Source organism: Rhopalosiphum padi, chromosome 1 (genome assembly GCF_020882245.1).
Source record: "Rhopalosiphum padi isolate XX-2018 chromosome 1, ASM2088224v1, whole genome shotgun sequence".
Lineage (NCBI taxonomy): Eukaryota > Metazoa > Arthropoda > Insecta > Hemiptera > Aphididae > Rhopalosiphum > Rhopalosiphum padi.
Window position 1 is genome coordinate 48,578,706 of NC_083597.1, and position 24,868 is coordinate 48,603,573.

At 24.3% G+C, this 24,868-nt stretch overlaps 2 protein-coding genes across 3 annotated transcripts; both read right to left on the reverse strand.

Moving 5' to 3' along the window:
- Positions 1-349: 349 nt before the first annotated feature.
- Positions 350-4,938, reverse strand: LOC132932424 (tektin-4-like). Its single transcript, XM_060998799.1, has 7 exons — positions 4,707-4,938; positions 4,393-4,617; positions 4,009-4,315; positions 3,730-3,944; positions 3,420-3,645; positions 984-1,138; positions 350-892 (listed from the first exon to the last, which is right to left on the reverse strand). The coding sequence occupies exons 2-7, from the start codon at positions 4,614-4,616 to the stop codon at positions 679-681; spliced, it is 1,341 nt and encodes a 446-aa protein (XP_060854782.1). The 5' UTR covers position 4,617; positions 4,707-4,938; the 3' UTR covers positions 350-678.
- Positions 4,939-6,730: 1,792 nt separating this feature from the next.
- On the reverse strand, positions 6,731-23,367 carry LOC132918271 (fatty acid synthase-like). 2 transcript variants are annotated; one of them, XM_060979420.1, is made up of 34 exons: positions 23,261-23,367; positions 19,531-19,674; positions 19,133-19,456; positions 18,336-18,536; positions 17,815-18,053; positions 17,520-17,753; positions 16,458-16,661; positions 16,253-16,387; positions 15,937-16,170; positions 15,679-15,868; positions 15,154-15,383; positions 14,783-15,087; positions 13,981-14,122; positions 13,308-13,418; positions 13,117-13,225; positions 12,619-13,041; positions 12,403-12,563; positions 11,757-11,933; positions 11,455-11,688; positions 11,199-11,395; positions 10,927-11,127; positions 10,785-10,854; positions 10,542-10,715; positions 10,303-10,482; positions 10,042-10,240; positions 9,732-9,924; positions 9,549-9,670; positions 9,373-9,481; positions 9,180-9,312; positions 8,813-9,095; positions 8,290-8,573; positions 7,998-8,225; positions 7,333-7,548; positions 6,731-7,260 (listed from the first exon to the last, which is right to left on the reverse strand). In XM_060979420.1, the coding sequence occupies exons 2-34, from the start codon at positions 19,667-19,669 to the stop codon at positions 7,066-7,068; spliced, it is 6,576 nt and encodes a 2,191-aa protein (XP_060835403.1). In that variant the 5' UTR covers positions 19,670-19,674; positions 23,261-23,367; the 3' UTR covers positions 6,731-7,065. The 2 variants fall into 2 exon arrangements, with proteins under 2 accessions (XP_060835403.1, XP_060835404.1); XM_060979421.1 differs by having other exon boundaries at positions 19,531-19,691; positions 23,261-23,342.
- Between the last annotated feature and the right edge of the window lie 1,501 nt (positions 23,368-24,868).

Genomic DNA, 24,868 nt, shown 5'->3' on the forward strand with positions numbered 1-24,868 from the left:
TTATTTTATTTTCATTAATTATTCAAGAAGATAATGGGCATCGAACATGTTCGTGTGTTATAAACACATAAATATAATATAGACATTTATCTATACATTTAATGTATTCGTTTTCTTTTGTTATTAGCTTAATCAGATATATTATATTGTATGTAAGATGTAACAAGACTATTTAACAAACTTCCATTACAAATGTTACTATATTTGTTAAATAGTCCTTTTACACTCTGTATATTATCGTAAAACGATCGATTCCGGATATAATTTGAGGGTTTTTTAAATTATTCTCGAAGTATTGATTGCAAAATTATAAACAAAATATATTATAGAAATTTATCATCCCGTTTTACGGTAACTTAAGAAACTTAAAATATTAAGTATGCTAGTTTTTTTTATTGTAGAAGGAGTATATTTTTGTACCTATTATTTTTATATTTTATACAATACTTATACTACACATTTCAATTGATGAATAAAAGTTTTTATTGTTTACAAATGTGTATTATTATACACAAATACGTGGTCAAGCTCAGATAAATTGATTTTATATCGTTATACGACAATTTAATAGCTTGTTATGGCGAATATCCTATCAATACATTGTATGTCAATATATTATGTTCTTTGATGGGCCATAAAAAATTATTTTCATTACACGCGTTCTATTATCACGTAGTTTCAATGGCCAATTAATATGTTCACAGAAGGATAATGCGCTCGTATGTTTTGACATCTAATGCTATCGATCCAAAGCGTTTTCCTTTTAATACGACAATCGTCTTCGAGTTGTGAACGCGCTTGTAGCAAACCCAAGTGTCCCGTTCTGGCACAGTGCAATTGATAATTAAGTGTGTTTAATTGTTCGCTTATGCTTTTTACTTCTGAAATAAGACTATAAAAGAAAAAATAATAATATTATTTTGCATACATTTTAGGTATAGACTATATAAATAAGTATTTTTAGTAGAGTTAATCAAAAATACCTCAGTTGTGCATTATCCTTTACGTTCTCGTCCCCCGGACGTTTTAGCCGATTGTGTAACCTTGTTTCAGCAGTTTTTTTGGCCTTTTCTAAATTCGATATTACGCGAAGGAGATTTCCGATTGATTTTTCCGAATCGCCTAATCGTTGAACTACCTAGTTAATTTTGAATCAACGCAAACAAATATATTATATACAAATACAATTATAAAAGTTACTAAAATGGATATGAGATATATTATATAGTTTTATTAGTATTCATATTTTCTAAGTTTAACTTAATTAACAAACACATAAACCTAATATATACATAAAAAATAATTTAAGCAATGATTTACTTCAGCACTAAATTGTTATTATATTGTGTAGTCTTAAAGTATTACATGTAATGTATAACATGTTGTACTTCACAAATCGTATTTTATTAAAACGAAAAGTGTACAACTACCTATTAAATTTAATATCCGTGTTGAAGTCGAAAACCATCAAAAAAGGGTGGCTGTCGGCTGAATAATATAGTTACCACGAGTCCTATTAAATTATACTAGAAAAATAATTGGTTTCTCTCAGTCGACACAATAAATACCATTGATAAACTTACATTGACGGGCAACGCAAATTACAAATTAAAAATAACTGTAACAGAATTAATATTTAAGCAACGTCAAATTAACTTTTACGCAACGCAAAGTAAAGTACATTTATTACTTTTTAAAAGTAATTTAGCCAGATATATTTAATAACGTTTAAAATTATTATAATTAATAGACTATTAGTGGATACCAAATTAAATACATAAAAGTAAAATACGACATTATTGTATAAGAACATTGAACTCAAATCGTAAACTTAATTAATAAGAGGCGTAATCACTTTAAATTGTAATTATAATATATATTTAATTATACATTCAAATCATATAACAATTGATTTTAATTGATAGCAAAGTTTAAAATAAAAATCTTTTAATTCAACATAATATATAAATACCTCTATTTAAGTGAAATAAAAATATAATAAAGTGTAAAAAATCTTTGAAACAATTACTTAAGTTGAAGATAATTTTGTCAATAAACAATAAACATTTAAATATATAAATAAATTCTAATTAATTTTGTTCTAGTTCATAACATCTGCTTTGATTTTAGTTACTTAAACTATTCATTATTTGTTTAAATATGTTAAATTATTACATATTTTATTATTTTAAATAGTATTTAATTTGATGTTGCAATATTATGTCTGATTTCAATATAAATAATAAAATTAAATTACTCAATTATTAAATTTTGTTAGTATTTTTTACATTTTTTTTTTATTTTAACGTAAGATACTTTTTGCATGTATTATACAATTAAAAATTTTTTTTTAAATAAAATGTAAAAAAAAAAAGACGGAGAGCACTGATTTATTATTTATTGTTTTATAATATATCTAAATCTATTTAGTATTTACACTTAGTATTTAATATAATAAAATTATATCGAGTATTGATTTCGACAAATGGGCAAAATTAATTAAAAATATGAATATCTTGTCTTAACAATTAAATTCAAAATAAGAATGTCCAATACAATCAAGTTCAATTAGTACCAAAAATTCTTTGAGTTTTTATAATCCACATTTAAATTAGGCAAATGTATATTCATAAATAGTAGTATATGGTCGGTATAGGTACTTAAAATTAATTTACATTTAACGATTGATAGTACATGGAGATATTATAACATTAACCACCTCCAAATCAGCACATACTCTTATTATATTAACATGTATATTAATAAACAATAATACTTTGACCCCAAATTTTACCTAGAAAAAATAATCATTTAAAATAATCATACTAAATCACATAGACTTACACTTAATATTCGTTTTTTAAAACCCTTGTTTCCAAAAATATTTACACAAACTTAAATACAAAAATAATAATTTTCAAATCACTCCTAAGACTTATTATTATTATTATTTTTAAGAGTTATTTAAGTTTACAAATTATAACAATGTGGCTAAAAAATCGAGTATCGACAAAATTCAACTCTATCGAAATATTTCTTTCAGCAAAGTAATAAATAACTCTTCTCTTTTTGCTATAAGTCATAATTTCCTTATCAAAATAATCAACAATAAAGCAACTACTTTTTACAATTTATTTCAATCTCACTAGCCACCATAATTCATTCGTAAAAAGTTTATTTATCCCAAACCTACAAACCGTAAGTTGAATAGAAGATAGTGCTATGACCTTTAATATTACAAATATTTTATATATATAAATATATAATTATATAATACATTATACTCAACATCGGAAGCGCCACTATTATGTGTTACTTCTTTAATCAAGTCTTTCACGCCTATAAACTCGTTAATCTAATTTTCTTATTGTGCATGTGAATATTTAATAGACATAATTTATTTTTTAATATTTATTTACTTGTTTCAAGTCATTTTCGATTGCTTGTCCAATTTGTTGTGTATCGGATATGAACCGCGCTAAAGCAATATCAACTGTATCAGCTTGATCTCTTAATCTATTTGCGCTTTTCTTGAGTACATCGTCGACTATTGATCTCAATTGTCTCGATTCATTTAAAACTTGCAGGGCTTCTTCATATAAACTTTTGGTAATTGTTTCCCATTCTGGTACTGACAAACAAGTGCTATTATAAAAAAATAAAAAATAATTTATATGAAGATTAAAATCGCACATTTCAAAATATTTTGTGTCAATAAAATGGTCATACCTTTCAGAATCTTTGATAACGTCCGCATGTGACATTACGATAGGCGCCTGAATATTCAGCCCTAAATTTATAGTATCAATTTGAAATGATTGATGTTTATCACTCCAATTTTTTTCTAGTCGAAACTTTACTTGTTTGTTACGATCTATCTGAACTTCTATCTGGCACAACGTACGGCAAAATAAATTTCCTATTTCGGTAATTAGTTCTTTTTCCTATTTATACATTATCATAGAACTTTGAGATATAAAAAACTATAACTAATAATGAAAATAATACTTTAACAAGTTCTACTTGTCCGGGATCTAAAGTGTGATCCATTTCCAATCTAAACGATCGTCGTTCCAAGCATTCAGTAGATATAGAACAAATAATATGCAAAGCCGCTTGAGCGTTTTGAATTTTTTTTTTACTTAAAATTAGTAAACCGATTTCATTTCGCATGTTTTCTAAAATTTGAAACATGTATGTTTTCCATCTATCTATGTTTCTAGCCATACCAGCAATTTTATTGGTACTATCTAACATACATTTGTCCACGGAACCGGATAACGTGTTTATTGCACGTTGCACATTATACTCAACCCTAAGTTTATATTTGAATAGTACATATTACAGTAAGATAGTTTTAAAATAATATATATTTAGATCATAAAATCTTACACATTTGATTGATGATGTCCCTGATTTGATCGGTTTAGTAGTTCCTCGTTGTGTTTTTGCCATTGGAGAAACGAAGAAAATGTTATCTCCTTTTCGGTATGATCCGCACAGATGTTATGAGTGACACATGGTTTGTCGATGGCTTGGTTTTTTATTTGAGATAAATCATCGGAAATCATATCACACATTGAGAGTTGACGGTTAGGGGTTGAATTTTTTTCCATGCTAATGAATTATTTTTTTTAAAATTAAATAATCTAAAAAGGATAAGTGAAGTATATTGATAAACTGATTTAGTATAATAAAATAAATACCTGTATGTATCTTGAATTTAAATCACTATTAAATTATTTTAATAATTATATATACTTAAGAAATAATAATTTTTTTTAGCCTTATTTCGTAAGTAAAAAACTCAAATGATCAACTAAACACGCTTAATTATCACAGTTGCACTGCGCTAAAACGGGGCATTTGGGTTTGTTATATAAGCACTATTTTTAAAGACAATATTCTCGTGTTAAAAGAAAAATTCGTTTTATTAGAATATAAAATCGTTAGTATTAGATGTCTAAATAGATTTAGAATATTATAAGTTGATAAAAAATTTATTATAAAAAGTCCATTAAAAAATGTACTAAAGAATATAATATACTTTTTATATTATAATTATAGAATTTAATAAAAAATAGAAAGAATTATGCAAGTCACAAATTTAAATGATATATTTCTAACATAACATTTTTAAACACTAAAAAACTTACCGATTTAACAGTCAATAGTATCATAGCAACATAAATATTATGTTATAAGTAGATACCGGGATTATATACATAACAAAATGTTGTAAATATGCAAGGAAAAGGGTCAATATATACGCTAATAATTAATATGCATAAATAATTAGAAAATATTATGTTCCAATATGTAGTAAATATATATAAATTTTCACTATTTTGTACCTTTCAATATTAAATAAATAACAGTTAAAATTTGCAATGTTGACAAAACGAACAAATACTAATTTAGTAATTTTTAGGTATTACAAATTTGAGAAATTAATTTTTAATACTTTAGCTTTATCAAATAATTGACAATATCCCTTTTTTCGTAAGTACTCGTGTAATTATTAAAAATTTCTATTTCTAGAACCGAGAGTTGAAATGATTTGATTATTTACTAAAATTGTACAAAATATACACATTATATTTGCTTTAATGACAAAATGTTTCAATCCTTAAAATATTCAATTATATGTAAAATCAAATTTGGTCTATGGAATCAGTTCGATTTGAAATGCAGACATTTTTAATCCTCATATATAGTGCACTAACTCAGTATGAATGTATAAATGTGTAAAATTCCGGTTTCTAGTTAGGTATATAACTTTATTTATTTAGTTAAAAAAATTATAAAATATAATTTATTGTACATTAATAATAATTTAAATTGTGTGGGTGAGGTTTTAATTGGTATAAAGCTATAAAACCTATGATTTAAAAATATTCCACGCCCATGATTTCATACGAGACAGTTGCTTCTCGTACAGTACCTATGGTTCAACAACCTAAACAAAAATCTCAGATGTGCTTGTAATATTGCATATCTCATAAACATCGAGGCGTTTTATAATCAATAATAATATAATAATAATTATTGCTTATTAAGTTTAAATTCCGGAATAGTTAGTATAAATACTACAAATATTTTATCATTATGATATAAAGAAAGAAAATTTATTAATTTTTCTCTAAAACTATGGATTACGTACTTTTATAAATACAATTTTTTAATACATAAAACTTAAAACTCAGTTAAAAGTATAAAATGTTATAATTGTAATTCTTCAAAATAAATAACTATTCGGAAGATAAATTTGTGTTGAAAAAAAACCGTGTCAATATTTTTTGTTTTATTTGATAAATATGTTTATACAACGAATAGTTATTTGAAATTTTGAAGAATGATAATTTGATGACTGAAAACCCGAGTTTACATTGACAATTATTCCGGTCAGCTCAGTTATCTACCCCGAATTTTTTTTTCGTGTACGTGCCTGTATCTACCTACCCGTAAAATATAATTTTTGGTATGATAAAAAATCAAGATCTGGCTGCGTTCATCAATGAATCAGGATAGTTTTACCGATTTATCTTTGATACCTATATTATTGTCTGATATCTAGGTAAATTTAATAGTGTTCAATAGTATTCATCTATTGATTGATGATTTTGCTATACAGAAACATTTGAAATTTATTTTAAATTGTACAACTTTAAGTCACTTACTTTATCTTATTATATTTCTAAAGGCAATATAACATTTTAAATTAAAAAAATAATATCTGATAATATTTTTTATTTAAAATCTAAATACAACTGAGTGCACATGTAATATGTAACACAATGTTACACATATAACATTTACATGGAACAAATTTTTTAACTCAATAAACTATATCTAATTTTAGTCTATTTGCACTTTTTTACAATATAAACACATAGATAAAAGTTGTTCTATAATAAATTAATCTGAATAAATATTGGTCACTAATAATATAATTTTAATAAAAATTCTTATAAAAAATTAAATAACAATAAGTATTTGAATTTTACTCATATTTTATTTATATTTGAAAACTGAAAATAAAAATATTATTAATATAAATGGTCATCAACTGATATGTTTTAAAAATTTTTCTAAACTAAAGTAGAAGTTATTGTATTTTTCAATCAACGATAGTTCAATTCCAAGTGGATAAGATATAACCACATTGTTTGTTATAGCGTTAATCGTTTCTTTGTCCACTATCATACTTTTGTAATCCATCTTAGGAATTGTATGTACAAATGACGGGTTCGTACAATACTATAATATAGATAAAATACAAAAATATAAAGATATTAGTTGATATTCAGAAAAAAATTACATTTAACTTACTTCATTTAGATTAGCTATATAAAATTCAAATGCTCGTTCGTATCTAACTATTAAAACTTTGGTATGCAATTTATTCAAAAGTGGCTTCGACTCCAATAATATTTGTAACCTATTGCGAATAATATCCAGTGCTTGTTTGGTTTTATCTTCCAATATTTTATTCAGTGAAGCTGTATTTAATATTTTATTTACGTCTTCACAATTACCCGAAACATGCTTTGATACATAAAAATAATAATAATATTAATTATGTTTGACTATAAATCATAAACTACAATAAAATAATTTAAAATCATTAATTACAAGATTATTAAATTAATAAGTTTCACATAAAAAAATAATTTGTTGATTTAAAAAAATCGTAAATATAAATTTGCTTAGCACAAACGGGCGTTAGATATTATGACTATCTATATCTACCTACTATTCTAAATCTGAATATTACGTAATAATTTTTTTTTAAATTCCGAGTGAATATTTGTGAAAATAATATTTTTAGTTTAAATGTTTTTAAAAAGTTTTTAACTGATTGTATCAATATAGTACTTTTAACTATAGATAATTTAAAAATTATGAGTTCAAACGATATTTTAGATAGTTAAAATTAATCTGATTACACTTTTATTATAATATAGTTTTATTTAATTAAACAACTGTTGTAATACCTTGTTAATAAGTGAACTATACATTTTATTTAACTTATTGTCGATATTATCATTTGACAGGAAACATTCAGCCCATCCAGTCAAAAATTCTGGGTCACCTTCTAATAATGTCAAGGAAACTAGTATACCTTGCGATTCCAATATTTGAGCCATTTTTAGAGCAACCATTCCTCCCCAAGATTCACCAATAATGGTTACGTAACCTCGTTCCATTATGCTTTTAAGTTTCTAAATTCAGATAAAACATTAATTAAAACATTTAGATACGTTTATGTAGTAATTATATTCATACATTTACTAAAATTTCAGATAAATTGTCAATCGATATGATATCATTAGGATATTGAGCTTCGAAAACCGGGTAAAAAAAATGTTTGTAAAACGATTCAACGAGTTTTGGCTTCAATCCAGGTATGACAAACACAGGTGTTACAGATTTCAATTGTGATAATCTCGGACTTCTTGTAGGAACTTCGATAAATCCTGCTTCTTTTGTTATCTTATCATGCAAAAGTTGTAACTCTTCGATGGATTCAGGGAAAAAATTTGAAATAATATCATTGATTTTATGTGACCCTGAAAATATAATTATTTATTATTATTTATTATCAATCCAAATTTTGTCCTTTCGAATAACTATTAAGTTATTTATATTATTAATAGAAATATATATTATCATATATTAAATATAATTATACAGTTATACAACCATAAAACTATAAATATTTGTATGTACTGTATGTTTTATTATTATTATTTCTTCACACTTTATTCGATTTTCTATAATATCCATGCATATATTATAAATTTATTACATTTTGAATTATGAGCACTAGATTCCGAGTATATAAATGAAGAAGACTCTAAGTTGGTGGGTTTTTGCAGTAGATTATCTAATGCAATAAGTAATTTTTCTATATTATTTGGTTGTGACGAAATTTCGTCCCAGTGTATGTTCAAAGCATTTAGACCATTTGATTTAAGCTCAGCACAAATATGTTCCCCTTTACTTGAAATACATATTAACCACGTTGTTTTGGTTTTGTTGGAAACATTTTCAAAAGCATTTCGCAACGATTTAATTATTTTAACATCATGCTAAAAAAAAAAAATAAAAAAAAAAATTGGTATTATAATGAACCATATTTATTTTAAAATTTTTTTGTTGATAATGAAATGTACCTGATTAACTATAAACATAGATCCTAAAACATTGGACGATGTTAATTTGGTTAACCACTCGATAGATTCCTCTTTTAAAAGTGAAAACGATTCGAATTGTATTATTACATTTTGGGATATTAATTTATCAAACCTATTTAAAATATCAAAAATATATCAGATAAAAAACAAAATTATTAAACACTTAACAAACCTTCTACAGTTTGTTAATGATATTAAAGAATGTTTGGCAACAATAACCATTTTTTGAGCACCTCGGTCGACCAACCATTCAGCAACATCCAACCAATCAGATTTATTTCCTAAAATAATAAATTAAGTATTAAATTAGTATTTTGTATTCAAAACTTACAAAAGTAAAATTGTTACCAATTACTACATAAACGTGATCGGGGCAAAATTGATGTGAGTTACGTTCAAACTTAATTTTGGAATTCATACCATCATCATTTAAAGATAGTACAATTTTATTCGATGTGTCCAAAGCAGTTCTGAATAAATAAATAAAGAATTATTCATAAATGTAATAATTCGAATACTAGTTAAATTTACCTCATATCATCTAGAATAGGATCAATACTAAATGGCGGTGTTAAAACATAATTACAGAAAGGTTTAATCACGCTTTTATGTAATCCATCCATGAATGCTTGCTGTACAACTTTTTTACTGTGAATACTTTCATTTAGCAACATGTTTGAACTAATAGCGAAAAACGATGTGTTTTGCAAGAATATTCGTGTACCTTTTAAATTTAAACATTTATTTTTTAGAAACTATATTTTTTATTAAGTAAAGCTCGAACTATTTATATATAAAATATATTATTGTGTCACATTATAGAATAATATTATAAACTCACCTAATAATCTATGATTTTTCATATCTGCTTTTGAAAAATTAAAGAAACTTCCATGCTTAGCTAAAGTACGAAAAGCAGCATCAAATGATTCACCGATCAAAAAGTTCAAAATAAAATCTATTCCTTTGGATTTGGTTATTATTTTTAAATTAACATCAAATGTATTGTTGATGTTTATAAGTATTCTAGACCGCAATAACTACAATTTAAATTTTATTCAATTATGTATTTTTATCATAACTATTGTTAATAACTTAATACCTCCGGGAAGATACTAGAAAGTTGTTCTGCTTGTTGGTCTGAGTCTACAATAGCGTAAGTCTCACACTTTATACTTAAACTTATTGCAATTGCAGCTTGACCTATTGGATGCAACCCAGAAGTTACCAAAACGGAATTATCTTTTTGAAGTTTACACAAGATGTTAAAAATATAATAATTCTGAAATAATAGACATTAAATTAATTTATTTTGTTGTAATTAATTTCAAGGGTAATCACCATGGCATATGCCAGAGGAACAGTGGTTGCTTCTTCTAGTGACCATGTCGATGGTACAGGCCATGATAATAATGGATCATAGATCATTTGAGAAGATATATTTTCGAACGAAGTAATTCCCATAATGGTTTTATTATCAATATACCCCGAGTATTCCAATGGTCCAAATTCGTTCTAATGAAAATAAATACAATATTATATTCTTTAATACATGAGTTATGACTTATATTATTAAATAATTACTTCGGTGTTTTCTTCGACAACCAAATCTTTGAAATTCAACCCTAGATATTTGACTTTTAATTTGTTTTTACTAAAAAAAGTAACAAAATAATATACAAAAGTTAATATAAAATTATAAAATATATTTTTAAATTTTACTTACGTATTTGTGGTGAAATTTTTAAACACTATATTTTTGTTGACCTTAATATCATCTTTTAAATTTTGAAGAACAATTTTTTTATAAGAGCCCCAACCGCCATTTTTATAAATATTTACTATTAAATCTTTTGATAGCTGATTTGTATAAAATGTCTGGTTAGAATCAAAATCTGGTGCGTTTGAATCCAATATAAACAAAAATCTTACAAAAATGTACGTATAAATATTTATATTTAATTGTTTTTGTGTCTAAGTTCTGTGCTGCGTGCTTACCTTAATTTTTTTGATTTATACTTTTGTAAGATTTCGTTAACATAATCATTAATGCCTTTCAACGGTTCAGACCTTGAAATTATATAAATCATATCTTTTGATGAATTATGTGTTTCTAATGCTTTCCAAATGCTCAGATCGTTATCATTATTTGTTGGTTTTATAAATTTGGTTTTATCATATTTTATTAATATTGCCTAAAAAATATCTATTTTAGTTGCTATCATAAAATACATACATTTATGAGTAGATTCACCTTTTTCATCAATGATAAATAGCTATTGTTGTTAAGTTTCTGTTGTGTAATTATTTTCCAGTCTTTGAGATCTTGGAGCTTTGTTGTGGAGCATACAATTATATAACTACATTTTTTGTCGGCTAACGCTTTAGTTGTATCTTGAAAGTAATCAACATTTGTGACCGTGATAAATCTTCCAAATACATCATTTTTGGATATTTCCTCGGCATTATCCCAATTCAATATTGTACACTTATTATAGTTAGAATATTTCATTAATATATATTTATATATAATTTTAATTTAATAAAAATACTCACATCAATTAATGTATCGTTTTCAATAATTTGTTCAATCGATTTTGTGCATGATATATATAATGGATCATTATAATTGAACGGTTTATAAAGAATACATTTTCCAGATGTATTGTCAACATAATTTTTTTCAAACTCTGTTATTATATTCATAAACTCATAAATAATTTCATTGATATTCTGGAAGTAGAATTGTACTTAATATTTAAACAAATATTTGTTTTTCATTCATTTTCATTCAACACATCCAAATATTACTGTTTCAATAATTATTACATTTTTCAAGTTCTTTAAATTAATTATTGTTTTTTCAATCGTTATTTTTTATTGACGTGGACGAATTAGAACTAAACTTATTGTAATCTTAACTAATGAAAAAACTTTGATCTTTATCTTTATCTCAAATAATTGTTTAACTTTAACTTTCATTGAGAAATAAAAATAAATTTGTTTTTTTTTTAGTAAAAAATAATTTTACAAGAAAATAGTAATTATTAAAATAAAATCTAATACAACTAAATTTGTATAATGTAAACTGACCATGCTTCAGCTTGTTACAAATTATTAACAAAATATTTTAAGAATTTAGGTAGGTATATCATGTTGAGGTATTTATCAATTGTTTCAAAAGTAAAAATAATATTATTACTTTGCAATGTGAGCAGTTGAATGGAATAAACTTTACTTCTTCTAATTTAATTTCCGCAGAATTTAGTATTGGTATTGTTAAAGGTTCGTTTATTACATCACATATTTGTACTCCATTACATGTTATTTCATTTGTGACTTTGTTGTAATTTATGTTAATGTCTAAAAAAATAACTGTTAAACGCCTATTGTTATAAAAAAAAAATTATGTAAATACCTTTTTTTGTGTATTTATTGAACATAATAGGGTTTATAACTAGTTGTCTAATGGAAACTGGAGCTTCCGTTTGGTGAGTGCCTAAATTGTCTAATAATGGAAACTTTAATAGTCCATCTAAAAAATAAATCCAATCATTTTCCCATTTTACTAAACCTTGAATATTATTTTTATAAACATCTAAATGCGTAATGTTTTTGAAGTTGTCTCCTAAATTATACCCATTTTTTTTCAAAATGGCATAAAGTTCTTCGTTTGATATACATCCTTGAAAATTATTAGATTTTTTATCATTTTCTGGTTTCTCAATTAAATTTAAGTCGTCTTTAAAACTTATTTGACCAGAAAAAATGACTTCATCGTTGAAATTGTATTCAAATAAGCCAGATCCCCATTGTATCATTATATAACACTCAGCCAAATCTGGAAAATAGACATTGTCTTTTATATTATAAGTATAAGAAGTTTATAATATTATTAAAAATTAAGACTGTTTACTAGTTGGATGGATTTTGATATTATTTTTGAATTTTAGATTATAGAACTGTACAGACTCTTCAGAAAAAATTTTGGCATGCATTTCTACATACATTTTCCAAACATTTATCTAAATATAAAATACTTTATATTATTTAAATTGTTCAATTTATATTAAAATAAAATGATCTAATGCAATATAATCTAATTACCAAAACGTATGCAAGTGGTATAATATGATAACCATGGATTTTATATTCCATCAAATAAATATTTTCATTTAGCAATATTGAGTTTGTTTTCTCTCCAGGTAGGAAATGTGACTAATAATAAATATTTATAATTAATTAATATTCATGGATTATTTACGTAATCAAATTAGTTGTAACTATAAAGAATGTATATGTTTATTTTCATCAAATTTTAACTATATTTCTTTTAATTTAGATGAACAAATTTATAAATATTGAACTACGAAATCTAAAAAAAAAAATAAATAACATTGTCAAAATATTAACTTGTTTATATTTTGTCCATTTTGGTGTAAAACAAAAAATGAATAGTTAAAATTAATAAGATTTTAGTGTTTCAAACAATTAATAATATATTTATTAAAAAAATCATATTAAATTAAATTTATTATACTTACTTTAAATGCCTATTTATATATATATCATACATTAAATTTAACATTTTTAATAGATTAAATAAAAATTAAGGTTAAAAAAAAATATGCCACATTATTATTTCAACATTTAGAAATAGGTATAGAAAAAAGTATTCATCACATATGAAATCCAACACACTAATAAAAAAAATTGAATTAACTACTTTAACTTGGACATATTTGAGTAAATTCGTATTCCCTAATACAATAAAACTTACATCCTTTGCTACAACGGGTGTCCATTTATCAATGTGATCCCAAAAAGGTAAACTGTGAATATGAGGAGTCCCTCGACTAACTGGAAACTTTATAGGCGGATAGATATTTTGTGTTTTCGGATTTAATCCATTTACGTACATTCTAAAACAAAGAATAATATATATTTTACGTGAAATAACCACAATATTTTATAAAATTGCTTAATGTAATAATAAAAAAAAAAAATTATTATTAATGTTGTAATTTTTTATTTTTTTAACAAACAAATAGCATTTCGTACAATATACGTACAATATTCGTATTATATAGAATGCAGCAGTATTAAAAAAAACATTTTATTCTTTAATTAAGTCTATATTTCTATAACATTTTAAAACAAAAAAAATTATTCTTTAAATGAAGAATATTTTTACGCATTTGATGTTTTACAATTAATAATTATACTGAATCAAAACAATTAGATCGATATAAATAGGCCCAAGAAACTAAAAACATTTATATAAATAGAAGTTATCTCTACATTTCGTTTACTCGAGTACAACCTTGTTGTTATTTATAAATTGTGATTATTTTTCATAATTTATAAAACTAATTGCTTAAAAAAATGTTGTAATAACTATAATAAGTAAAAAAAATTGTGTTCATACATTTACAGTAACACATTAACACAACATAGTTGTATATTGAATCTCAGCCCTCAGGATATGTACTGTATTAACTTAAAATTAGTGTATAGACAAATAAATAGAATGTTCAACATTTGATATCAGAATAATATTTAATTATCAATTAGTTCCTTACTTTCCAAATGCAGCCAGTAAAATTGAATTAGAATTGCTAAAAACTCTTTTAGTTAATGATATATTAGTAACTGTATCCGGCAAAGAAACTTTTAAAATAGCTTGAAGAAGGCCATGAGGAGCAATTTCAATTGTAATTGCATCACTGGGTATGTGTTTAAGAACTTCTTCGAACAACACACTACTCAATAAATTGTTTGTATGATACTCTGGCGAAGAATATTTTGCAAGGTCCGACTTCCATTCTGTTTCCGGCAGTGAACTACTTATCCATTTCGAAGACCTTATTTTTGGTACTTTGATTACCTTTTATCAGACAATCATATTAAAATTTTTGTTTTTAAAATATTTTATTTTATTTTCAAAACACACTTCTTTCAAATATTTGAGCAGAGTCGGGCCAGCGGTTTGAATATATCTACTGTGAAACGCAATGCCAGCTGCGTTGACGGATTTTGCAAAGACACCTTTGGATTTTAATTCTGATACAAACTCATTGATGCTGTCAACTGGACCCGATATTGTGCAACTAGTGGAACTATTATGACAAGCAACGTCAATGTCATGTGGAAGTTTATCTTTGATTTGGTCGTATCCAAGTCCTAAATTAATAGTTAAAAAAAAATTAATTACAAATATTTTGGTGGTATATTGTAGATATTTTTTTTAACTTTCCTTCTAAATGATACGTTAAACAATCTTAATTTACTTGCTGAAATTATATTTTAAGGTATCAGTGGAGTACGAAACCTAGCCCTAGTTAATTTCTTATTATTGTAAAGCTTTGTTATAACTTGTTACTGTTACTTTTTAATTGTTATTGCCAACATATATGTATCTTTGTTAACTGCCAATTGGCGTAAAATATAAATAAATAAATAAATATTTATATATTACCAATAGCAGCCATCATTCCAGGTATAAGTTTTGTTTCCAAAGAAGCTCGACCTCGGGCGTAAGCAGATAATATCATTTCTTCAGCCGTAAAACAACCATCTGCGTAGGCACATCCTAATTCTCCGACCGAGTGGCCAATAATCTTGTCAGGTATAATGTCTATTTTTTTTAAAACTTCTACTAACCCGATCTAAAAAATATGAATATATTATATAATTATTCCATACATTAAATCATCAAAATATTTTTTGATTATACCTGAACCGCAGCAATTCCAACAAAAGAATTAAGAATATTATCAAATATTGTTGGATCTTGGCTGGTTAAAATGTATTTGATGTCGACTCCTAGAGGCTTCAGTATGATATCACATTTGTTTATAGCATCAGCGAAAACTGGAAGTTTCATAAGATCTGTGCCCATTCCATGCCATTGTGATCCCATACCGGAGAATATAAACCATACCTGCCGTTTCTTATTCATATCAACATTCTGAAAATATAATTATTAATTTGTAATTCAAATTTTTTTTTAGTACAATTTTATTTTAATTATAAATAAGATAATAATTTACCCAAACGTCATCAATTCTTAATTCCTCTGGATTAGGATAAATGGAAAAACTTCTATAAAAATGAGCGTTAATATTTTTAGTAAATACATCATTGGTCAATGCTATAAATTCGTTATTGCTTCCATAGCTTTTGATCTAATCAATTTAGTAAAATAAATGTTAGATATTTTTTATATTGTATTAAATTAAATTTAAATTTTTCTACCTTGTCTAAGGTCTTCCTGACATTTTCCTCATTTCGCCCTGATGCAAAAATTAGCCGTGGTATACAATCTTCATGAAAGACATCATTGAGGTTGCAATGTAATCTACTATTTTGTCTAATGATGACGTGACTAAATGCGTTTATAAGACCGAAAGAACTAATTCCAATTACATCAGTAAAAAGTGGTGTCTTTTCCGTGACCACCTATATGAAAAATAAAACAATTAATGCTGTTGTTAATTTACCATTTCGTTGCACAGTTAACGAGATATGATACATTGAAAAAAAAATAATGTCGAGGACAAGGCTGGGTCAGCTAACTATTTTTTTAACTCGTCAGGTTAAGTAAAAATAAAAAAGTTAGAGTTAATTTTAAAAATAAAAGTTAATTTTTTTTTTAATTCTTAAGAATTACATGTTAATTAGGAAACAATTTACTGAACTTGGTTAAAAAACGGTTACCTTTTTTTAAAACTTATCAAATAGCTTTGTAATATAATATAGATTGTGCCATTAAAAAAAAAAAAAAAATGATGTATTAAAATTAATTCATGGTTCTTTCATACTTTAATACTTTAATGAAATGTATTTATTTATTTAATAATCTATAACTTTTTCCAAAGTAGTAATCCAATTTTTAAAATTATAATAATTAAACTTATTGTTAGAATTTAATTAATTACACATAGAATATTAATCAAATTAATTCATTTAATTTAAAGTAACTTATAAAAACAAAACTAATTTGTTATCTAACTTAGTGAAAAATCACTTACGTTATGTCCAGATCTGGGCTTGGTTAAGGGTATCACAATATATTTGTAATTTAAAATAATAAATTTAAATATATTATTTATGTTTGAATAGACAATATTAAAACTAATTTTTTTTTGTTTAAAATTAAAATAATACAGAATAATTAATAACAAAATTTAATCTGTAACGTGACATCCAGGATGGTATTATATAAATATTGTTTCAATGCAAACACCTTTGATAATATTAATTTATAGCTATAACATAATTACCACGAACAAAACCTTAGCAGTGCTTAATAATTACTTGGATTTTCCCATTTTTTAACGCTGCCACATTTTCATTTGGCTCTGTATAATTTATGTTCGGTGGTATGTAACCACTTTCTAATGCAATTATGGCTTTCACAATTGACATAAAGAGACCAGCAACTTCGCAATGGCCTACGTTGCTTTTAACAGAACCAACTTTTAAAGGTATCTTCCTATTTTCAGTACAAAACACTTCTTCCATAATATTTAATTCCATAGCATCTTCACTCTATAAAATTAATTCAAAATACTTATTTACATATATTTTTAGTAAATATCACCTTATTCACCTTTATTCCCGATCCATAAGCTTCGACAAATTCTACAGAAGCTGGATTTATATTAGCTTCTTTATAAGATTCCAACAATACTGATTTAAAGTTATTCCCAGCGTGTTCAACCAAGTGCCCTTGATGATCTCCAAACTGTGCTGATTTTACACTTAATAACGTTCCATAAGAACGTTTAGCTTCGGATGCTCTTTGGAGTAACATAACAATACACGCTTCTGATCTGTTATATCCATCAGCTACAAATAAAACACAATAAACTTTTTTTATTAAACAATTATTAAAATTGTTTATAAATTTAATTTAAAATATAATATTAGAAGTTTGATGGTATATTATCGATTGGTATATACAATATTATGTATTAAACTATTATGCAACCATACCTATTGAACTTATATTTTATTCTATTGTGACTATTTTTCATAAGACTTTTCATATTGTGTATGAATAACACAAAACGTAGTTACACATATATATATATATCACTATTATAGGTATTTAAAAAAATATACATCTACCATCAGAGCTGAATGATTTTGTTTGAGTATTTTTGTTTAATCTATTTAATCCTTGAAATTGTAATTGAATTTCTGGCCGAAGGACTAAACCAGTCACTCCAATAATCGCTGAAGATATGATACCACTTTCAATCATTTCTTTAGCTTTTGCCAAACCATTTGAACCACAAATCCATCCTCCATCCATTGAAAAACTAGGACCTATATAATTTTTATTCATATTATTAGGGTTCTAAATTTGAAATTTTTCAACTGAAATATTATTTCAAAATTGAAAATTTTACTCTTTTTGAAATATTTCAGTGAAATATTGAAAAATATTTTTTCTTCTTTTAAACGTGTTCGTTTATAGTTGATTAAAAATAATATATTGATTATATACAGAAAATATTGATAGTAAATTTAATATGCAAAGATATGCACTATACATTTTTGATATTTTTTTCGTAGTGTGTGGGAAAAGATTTTTAGCTCAGTAAAAAATAAATCAAATAGTCCAAAAAAAGTAAATACAACAACTTCCGAACCTTAGCATTTATCACTTGTATTATTAATTGGATCCTTATTGGTTATTGTTATTATTATTATACATATTTTCTTTATTTCATACAATTAACCAACTTTTAAAAATGTTCACTTGCAAGTTGATGTGATTATAAATTTTAAGATATAATAATTTATATTTTATTTTTTATTGAAATGAAATATTTCAAAAAAATAAATTTCATGGAATTTGAAAACCCTACATATTATATTATGTTCAGTTGTATCATAAAATATATTTGTGTACGGTTTACCATTTAAATTGAGAATATACGAAACACGATTTGCTTGCATAGTTCTACTACGTCCTAACATTGAGAAACTGGAATTTTCGGAGCAATCCATTGTATACATTTCTGTAACACTTATGGCTGATCCGGTAAATACGGCAGTATTTGTTCCGTACAAATCTGATGGACTTAAGCCTGCATCGATAATCGCTTCAATTGATCTTTCTAAGCAAACTCTTGTTAATGGATCCATAGTTTCAGCAAGTTTTGGATGAACACTGAAAAATGTGGCATCAAATTTATCAATATTTTTTAGTTTCCCTGTTCCATCAATTCCACTCATTTCGTCTATAGTACAAAAAAGTATTCAATTGCGTTAAAATTGTAAAATTTACATTATTTAAATAGTTATATTTAAATACTTGGTTTCCATCTCTTTGAATTGATTGTTACACCATTGGTCTTGTTAAATAACAAATCTTTTAATTCTTCCATATTATTGCATTCTGGGAATCTTCCTCCAATACCTGATATCACAACTTCTTCTCTATTTTCAGGCATTTTTCCTATACATTTTGTATTACTGAATAGATGATTATGTATCCATAATAATTATAAATTTAACATAATATATTGTTTTTATTTATTTTATTAGTATTAATTCATGTATACAATTTTGTAGATATACAATCTTTGAAAAATCTTGCATTTTTAAAAAAATCAAGATTTTTTAATATTTATGTAATATTAATTATTTACAGTAAAATAATAATTCTAAAGAAATTAGTTTGTCGATTAATTTTTGATTTTTGAATTAATATCATATAAATAAAATTATAGTAATCATAAATATTGTATTAATTTATAAATCATTATTCGATACTTCAATGTAAACGAAAATATCAATAATCACAATGTCATAGTGATTGATTTCGAAATTATATTACGTAGAAATTATTATACGAACTTAATAAAAAATATAAATATATGACTATAATAGATAGGTACGGTGAAGATGATAAAGTCGAAAAAAAATGTTATACTACGGAAAGTTATATAATATGTTTTTAATTGTTTAGCACAGATCCGATGGAATTTTAGTAAAATAACTTATATAAAATGAAAATTTTTATTTTGTGTAGTATTTTGGTACAGATTCGTTTTTAGTATAATATTTAAAATCAAAGCAAATATGTGTTAAAAATAAGTTAATAATATAATACATAGTGATACATTATAATTATTTCACAATTAATTAATTTTTATAATCAAATTCTGTATTCAGTGCCTTTAAAATATTTTTTTAAACAGTATTAAATCAATTAAAACTGAATATTTAATGATAATTTAACATAGGTACCTATTATATTGTTTCATAATTGATTCATCTGTCGAATTTGTATTCATTGACATATGATCAATATAATAAATATAACGGAAATAATAAGACCGTGTTAACTACATATAATATTTCTTTGTCTTTAACTTATTCAGTATAATATTTGCATTAAGGTCATCAATAGAGTCCAGATGCATTTAATTGATTGCGTTTAAAGAATATTTTGTTTATTAAACATTGGATAAATCAATATTAATTTATTATTATAGGTATTTTAGTTAAGGCACTTACGATTTAAGATGACATTTTTCTATTAGTAAAAGCTTAATGGATTTTACTCTCATCTTATCTGATTTTCAATCATTTTTCATTATTAAATCATGTTTTAGTTGTTTACAAATTATTTGTTTACAAATTATTTACGACAACTATTAATTTATGAATTTGTATACCTAATATACTATTCTAACATTTAACACCAGTCTTCCTGTTTCATTAAATATTCAATGATACTCATAACTTAAAACTATAAAATATTTTTGTAACCTGTCAAAATAAAAAATTATCATATCATAAGTATATGGTATGCACTAATATGACTTAGACTAACCTAAACGTAATATATTATACTTGTATGACCTATATATACATATCATTAATCGAACATAATGTTAGACGAAGGAAATTTGGTTCTGGAAATACGTGCTTTGATGTAAAAAGTCTTTGATCCCATTGGCGACAAAATATTTTTAATGAAGCTAGAAATGTAATATGGTATCGAAGAGGTTTAAAATAACTTAACTGATATAGTTTTCTAAAAAATCGTATTTGATAGGTTTGTGAATATGAAGTAGATACCAAGTAATGAAAATATACACAATAAATAATGGGGGCCCACAAGAAACCGTTTTAGGATCATTAATATTTATTTTATATTTTAATATAAAATACTTACTTAGATAGAAATTTGAATATTTGATGTTTTTGTTTTTCCGGCGATACTATAATCCTACTATCATCTTAGTTAATGATAGAAATAAAATTAATTTAATGAAAAAAACAACAAAAACGATGTCTGATATATAAAATTGGTTCAATACCTACTTTGGGTTTGAAGTCTTAATTTTCAAGAACCAATTAAAAATGAAATACATGGAATAAAATATCAATAGAAAAATTAAACAAATACTTGTAAAGTTAAGTGTAATATTGTGACCACAAATTTTCGTTATTTTTTAATTGAAAAATTAAAAACTTATGAGGAGCTTAGTATTAAAATTGCAAGCATTTCTACCTGGCAAATAATTTTTAATCGTCATTTATATAAAAAAAAAATTAAGAAATATTTAAAAATCATTATGCCTAAAAATAGTTTAAAAATTATCTGAACAATTTAAAAATATTATTATAATAGAAAACAATAATAAACATTTGGTATACATTAGTATCTGCGATTATTCGTTTTTGAGTAACATCAAAAAAACAAAATTGGAATTTTGTTAAAAATTCGATTTGCATAAAAATCCTGTTTTCCTTAACTTTTTGTTTTGTTTTGTCTCAATTACAAAAAAAAAAGTACCAAGGAATTTAAATTTGATATCTTTAAAGTACAAACTAGATCCAATATGATATCCAAAACTATTCCCTTTTTCAAAAATCGAAGCATTTAATCGATAACTTATCGTGTACTCATATACAAAAAAAACTCATCATGATAAAATCAATATATTTATTGTTCCGTTCAGTATCTAAAATATAATTTTTAATTTTAAAATATATATCCTAGTAATTTAAGTATACATTTGTAGGTATATATTACATGATATCCTTATGAACGTTTTTAAGATCTATGATTTTTATGACAAATATACAGTTTAAGAACATTTTTTTGTTTATTTTATAGTTCTATGTTTTAGATATTTGATTTGTTTTTATTAAATTTGAATAATTTATGTTTATGCGAACAATAGCTTAGAACTTAAATAATTTTTCTAGATAAATATTTTTATCTCTTCCACAAACTAAGCTTTTGAAAACAATTATTTACTAAACTTTCTATGTATAAGGTACCTATAATTTTCTCTTAAATACAATAAACTTATTAATTATTATTATTATTATGTTATAGATCTGATGTACTTAATATTATGAAAAAAAATAAATTAAAATTTTAGTTATTCAAATGCATGTGATTAATAAAATTATACTCAAGTTTTACTGTATAATTTTAATAATTAAAATATTATAATATCTATAATGTTTATTATTTAATTGTTATTTTTTTATATTATTAGCTTATTAATTATTAGCAATATATAAATACATTTATTTTAATTAAATGGCCGTCTTATATGAATAATAACCATAGGTTATATAAATAATATTAATAGGGCTTATCAACCTAATTCTAAATTTAAGCTTTTGTTATATCCGAAATTTTAAATCACATAAAAACTTATCTTCTTAATTATTATGATGGGGAGTATAAACATTGATTTCAAATTTTAATTTTCTATGATCATAGTTTTACTTTCTTAAAACAAATTTGAACTTTTTTTAATTTTACCAGGAAATTTATTTAAGTTTTATAAATAGTCATATAATTTTAATATGAAAATTATATTGAGAAAACTAAATAATAATTAATCAATGTTAACAGTTATCTGTAAGATATAATTTTTAACTAAAAAAACATATAATCGTGTTTCAATCTTAACCACATTGAACATTAATACAATTTGTATTTAGGAACAATGATAATGATTTCAATATAATTCAGTATCAAACCAATATCAGATAGTGTAAATCATTACCTGGTTATATATATTTCGTTATAAATTGGTTGACTGGAACATCCAACACTTAAACCTATATCATACTAAGTGTACATACTAAGGCTATATTGTTAATTTTAGCAAAGTGTTTAATTCCCAAATAATTTTGGGCCTCTCCTTTCTAGTGTCATCGGAATGTACAAAGGTCAAATTTTAAATAATTTATATCACATATCTGTAAAACGTATTGTTCTAATAATTCAATAAACATGTGTACTTGAAAATCCTATACTTGCATATTATTAACTATCAGAAATATAGCGAGTAAACAAATATTATGCAATAAAATATTCAATTAAGATAGATTTCAGTAGTAATCTGGATTCTGGGTTGTTAAAAATTAATCAATAGATATCACAATTTTTCTTTATAGTATCTAAACTAAAAATTAACTACCTCAATATTTAACATTAAAAAATTATGTTATTTTTAGTAATTAATTGAATAATAAAAAAATCAAAATTTCAAAATATTAGTGAGTAATTTATTACATCACATATTATATAGTTGTCTTAGACAGAAATTTTGTTTATAGATATATTTATTCAATGTAATTCTTATGCACATAATCTTATTCAATGTGTTGAATTGTTGATCACCCTCTGTTCATTCTAATCTTTACCCATTACTTTATAATTATATTGGTTATTTATGATGCATGATGTTGATGTACATACTTTTAACGCTACCATTTAATTAGCTATTCACACAATGAATGATAAATATTATTATATGCAACATACCTATAAATAAAAAAAAATTGAAATACCTTATTAATTAAACAAAACAAAGAAGAGTCTTGGTTGATAAATTATTTAAATAAATATATTTTACATTTTTATCTTGTGTACCACATATCACAACTATTCAACAACGTCCACTGAAACCCCGACATCTACCTGATAGAGAAACTCGTCCACTACGGTAATATCATTTTTCATTTTTATATATTACATGTTTTTAGATTATATGAAACCTCCCTCCTCAAATAAAAATGTATGGTTTCTATATTTTTTTAAACAATTTACCAACCAACATTTTAATTTGTTTTGTTTCATAAATATCTATATCATTTTCAAAATCTGGGTAGGTATTAATTAATGTTAATATAATGTATATTAAACATTTAATAACAATGTATTTATATGTATTATATATTATTGAATAAAACCTATTATCACAAATATTTCTAAACTATATTGTATTAGTATTGAATAAGTAATAACTAGGTATTTATAAAAACTATCTCTGTTTTGGTATTGGGGTTTTAAAAGTAATATGGGAACAGATAAAATCCTTTAGATATATTTATGAATAAAGTGATTAATCAGCTGTGATAATAAGTAGACACTAGACAGGTGGTATAGCTAAAAAAAATTGTAGCTAAACATAGTCATATTCGTTTTTCAAGTGTTCTGAAGAATTTTACTGAAAATCTTTCCGCAATAATTTATTCCACACTAATTTTTATCATTGTATTGTTGAATATTGTTCAATGCGGGTAAAGCTGTAAGCTTGTTACCTGATACCAAAAACAAACTAGGTATAAAATACATTTTAAGTTATACACAACATTAAATAACTATA